The sequence below is a fragment of the Hippopotamus amphibius genome, chromosome 9 (genome assembly GCF_030028045.1).
Source record: "Hippopotamus amphibius kiboko isolate mHipAmp2 chromosome 9, mHipAmp2.hap2, whole genome shotgun sequence".
Taxonomy (NCBI): domain Eukaryota; kingdom Metazoa; phylum Chordata; class Mammalia; order Artiodactyla; family Hippopotamidae; genus Hippopotamus; species Hippopotamus amphibius.
Genome location: NC_080194.1, coordinates 38,083,731 through 38,087,529, shown reverse-complemented (window position 1 = coordinate 38,087,529; position 3,799 = coordinate 38,083,731). Strand labels below are relative to the sequence as shown.

At 42.5% G+C, this 3,799-nt stretch overlaps 1 protein-coding gene across 1 annotated transcript; it reads right to left on the bottom strand.

Annotated features, from left to right (window-relative positions):
- Positions 1-735: 735 nt before the first annotated feature.
- On the bottom strand, positions 736-1,692 carry LOC130829388 (olfactory receptor 52L1-like). Its single transcript, XM_057695889.1, has one exon. It carries the CDS (start codon positions 1,681-1,683, stop codon positions 736-738), a length of 948 nt encoding a protein of 315 aa, XP_057551872.1. The 5' UTR covers positions 1,684-1,692.
- Positions 1,693-3,799: the final 2,107 nt, after the last annotated feature.

Below are 3,799 nucleotides of genomic sequence, written 5' to 3'. Positions count from 1 at the left end.
CGTGCTCTGTAGCAAGAGAAGCCACTGCACTGAGAATCCTGTGCACTGAAACAAGGGTACGCACAACTAGAGAAAGCCTGTGCACAGTAAGGAAGACCCAAAACAGCCCCCCAAAAAAGTGGTAAAAAAAAAAAAAAAGAAAGAAAATAGGGATCATATCACATTATTCCCAGAATCTATTACAGTACCTGCATCACTTAAGCTTGTTTTAAATAAATACATCCACATTGCAGTGAAAGGTATTTTCTCACATTGTGGTTGTCTCAAATGCTTTGAAAAAGACTTTTACTACACAGGAGCCCAGTGACTGGAGCTCACAGCACTTAGAGGGCCTGATGACACTCAGGACTAAAACCAGGCAAACTCTGCAACTATCTGTTCTCACTCTAGATGTTGTTGCACAGTCAGGCATCAGAAAGAAATAGAAAAATGGCATATCCAGAGCTATCATCTGTTTCTCCTCTCCCCAAATCCCTTCATCACAGGAGTAGAGAAATGTTGGGATCAGTAGCAAAAGAAAGGATGGGGGAAATATCCATAAGTCAGGCTCTCCAGGCATATCCCAATCAGCTGTGGAGCCAAGAGCTCATGATGCTCTTTGCCATGAGACTACTAGGACCAGGAAGACTTCTCACTCTGCAATGGCCTCTATCCACGTGGCCAAGACCAGCCATGAGCTTCCGGCAGTGTCTCTGGCAGGAGCCTCTGAAAAAAACGATTGGGATGTGTTCAGATCTATCCTTTTACGTAGAACACGCTGAGCACTCGCTGGCGGATCTGCTGAGTCTTCACCCCATAGACAAGAGGGTTGAGTGCAGGTGGCACAAGGAGATAGAGAGTGGCCAGAAGAACATGGATGTGATGGGGCACCTGGTGGCCAAAGCGGTGAGTGAGGAAGGAGAACATTCCAGGAACATAGAAGACCAGGATGACACAAATATGAGACCCACATGTGCTGAAGGCCTTAAGTCGGGCCTCACCCCCTGGTACCTTCAGCACTGCCTGCAGGATGAGGGCATAGGAAACACCAATGGCCAGGATGTCTAGGCCAACCACAAGCAGTGCCACCGCCAACCCATAAGCTTGGTTCACTGTGCTTTCTGAGCAGGCAAGTTTTACCACAGCCATGTGTTCACAATAGGCATGGCCTATGACGGTGGCCTGGCAGAAGACAAGTCTCTGCAACAGGATGGGGAAGGGGAGGAGGAGGAGTAAGCCCCGCACCAGCACTGCCATTCCAATGCGCCCTATGACCCCGGGATGCAGGATGGAGGAATGGTGCAGAGGGAGACAAATGGCTACATAACGATCCAGAGCCATGGCCACAAGTACACCTGACTCCATGGAAGAGAACGCGTGGATGAAGAACATCTGGGTCAGGCAGACAGTGTACCCAATCTCACGGGCATGAGCCAGGAGCACGGCAAGGGCTTTGGGTGCCGTGGAGGAGGCCAGGACCAGGTCAATGCCAGAGAGCATGGCCAGGAAGAGGTACATAGGCTGGTGCAAGGATGGGTCAGTCCAGACGGTGAAGACGATGGTGACATTGCCCACTAGGGCAAGGAGGTAAAGGACACACAGTGGCAACGCTATCCAGTGCTGGCTTTCCTCTAAACCTGGGATGCCAATCAGGAGAAAGGACGGCTGGATCAGCCTCCAGCTGGAATTACTCAGGGTCATCATCAATGGCTTGGAAAGGGAAGGGGCAGAAGAAACCAAAATCATGATTTCTTCATTCTTGATGAGTCATCACATTGTCCAGATCTGGCTACCATCTTCATGAGAAGAAAGAAGTTTAAACTGCAACACAGAAAATAAAATTAGATACAAGGAGGAAAATCTCTATTTCTTGAGATAATGTTTTTAGAGGTGAGACATCCACATGTCTGAATTAAAGGAAGACTAGTTTCGTTTAGAGATAAGAGTAAGCATATGCTGCTTTTAGGGAAAGGTTGAAACGCCAACATTCAATTACTTCTAGTCTGGATCTGTCTACCTGGAAGATTTCTCTTACCCCTTGGCATCACTGAATACTATAAATCAATCTGTTATTTTTTACATTATTCTCCCTCAGATTCCATGCCACAGTACTCTACCACTGTTTCTCTTATGTCCCCAGTCCCACCACCTTCTCCATCTACCTATTCATTATATGTTGCTGATTCCAGGGTTGCATTCCTTCCTCTCTTTTATATTCTGTGCATTATCTTTGATTGAGTTGATCCATTCACATGGGTGTAAGTTTTATATGTTTTAATTTCTTCCAAATAGGGTTTTAAGTCAAATATCTTTCTGAAACACAAACCCACTTTTCCATTTGCTTCCTAAATAGCTATACCACATGCTCAACATATTTAAGACTAAATTAACTTACCTATCATCCCAAATCTGCTCTACCTCACTTTTGCCATGTTTTTGTGAACTACATCACTGTCAACCTATCCAACCCAATCTCCAAACTTGAAATTACCCTTATTTAGTCTGTCTCTCATCCTTTTTACATATTCACCAGTGCCTGTTGTTTGGATTTTTAATCCCTCTTATTTCCACTCCTTTTTCTGAACCCCCAATGTCACTGCCTAGGTCATACTCACAACTTCTCCCAACTGTATTGTTTCCTTAGATGTCTCTGGTTTTGCCACCAATCCTTTCAATCCATTCTCTATTCTGTAGTCAAAGTGTTCTAAAATGCATCTAAAATGCAAATGTCATCATGTCACTCCTATTGGTAAAATCTTTTAGTTCATTTAATCTATGGAATAAAACCATACATTTAAGACTGGCATACAAAGTTTTCAACAGCTATCTTTTTGTATTATTTTGACTTCTGCTTAAAATACTCCCACAAATTGAGTTTACTTTAACCATTTTAATGTTTTTGGAATTATATGAATATATCATCCTATTTCACACATGTCTTTTTGTGTATTCTTTCTCCTCCTCTTTATCTGAATTGGTGTTTCTCAGCCCTCAAAATTCAGAGTCCCCTGCTCCTGCCTCTTAAAAGGATTCATTGACTATGTTTGGACTACTGATTGAGCTATGAACATTTTATTTTATGATCCTTCTTTGTTCATCCACAATTTTCTCTTATCTATATTATACAAGTCCTTCCAGTGTCTTAATGGTTTGTTTCAAGTCAAGGACCATGTCTCATTAAACTTTATAATTACAAGCTAACTGATAGAGGCTTCAGAGTGTGGCAGGATAACACAAGCTTTGCAAGGAAGACAGACTAAGGTTTTAATTCTGTACCATTCATAGTCTATAAATGAAATCTTGGTAGCATACTTAAACTCTCTGAGTCTATGTTGTCTCATCTGATGATAGAGTAAATAATATAAATCTTCAGGTATTATAAATATTAATTATAATACCTGTAAGATTAAGGTATTGATTATAACACCTGTAAGATTAAGATGTATATAAGGTCCAGGTATATAGGTTATTCTATAACTAGTACACAAACTCATAGTTGTTTCTGTAAACTTACCCTCAAAGGCAAGTCCTTTTCTGATACTTCTCCAAAGCAGTCCTGGTGACTGTGAACAAGGCACTGAGCAGGGAAGATGTTATTACCATTTGGCAGGCCCCAGAGGCCACACAAACATACCTGGACAGAGCCAAAGTTAATCTCTCAATTGGGTAGAAATACATGGACCTAAATTCTGCTACCCCAGGGACAGCTGATTAGACAGAGAGGCAAGAAACTAGTGGCATCTAAGCAGATGGCGAACATTGGTCCAGTGTTGGGCATCACAGCTAAGCCTGTATATCCTGACGTCTATAATAGGAAATC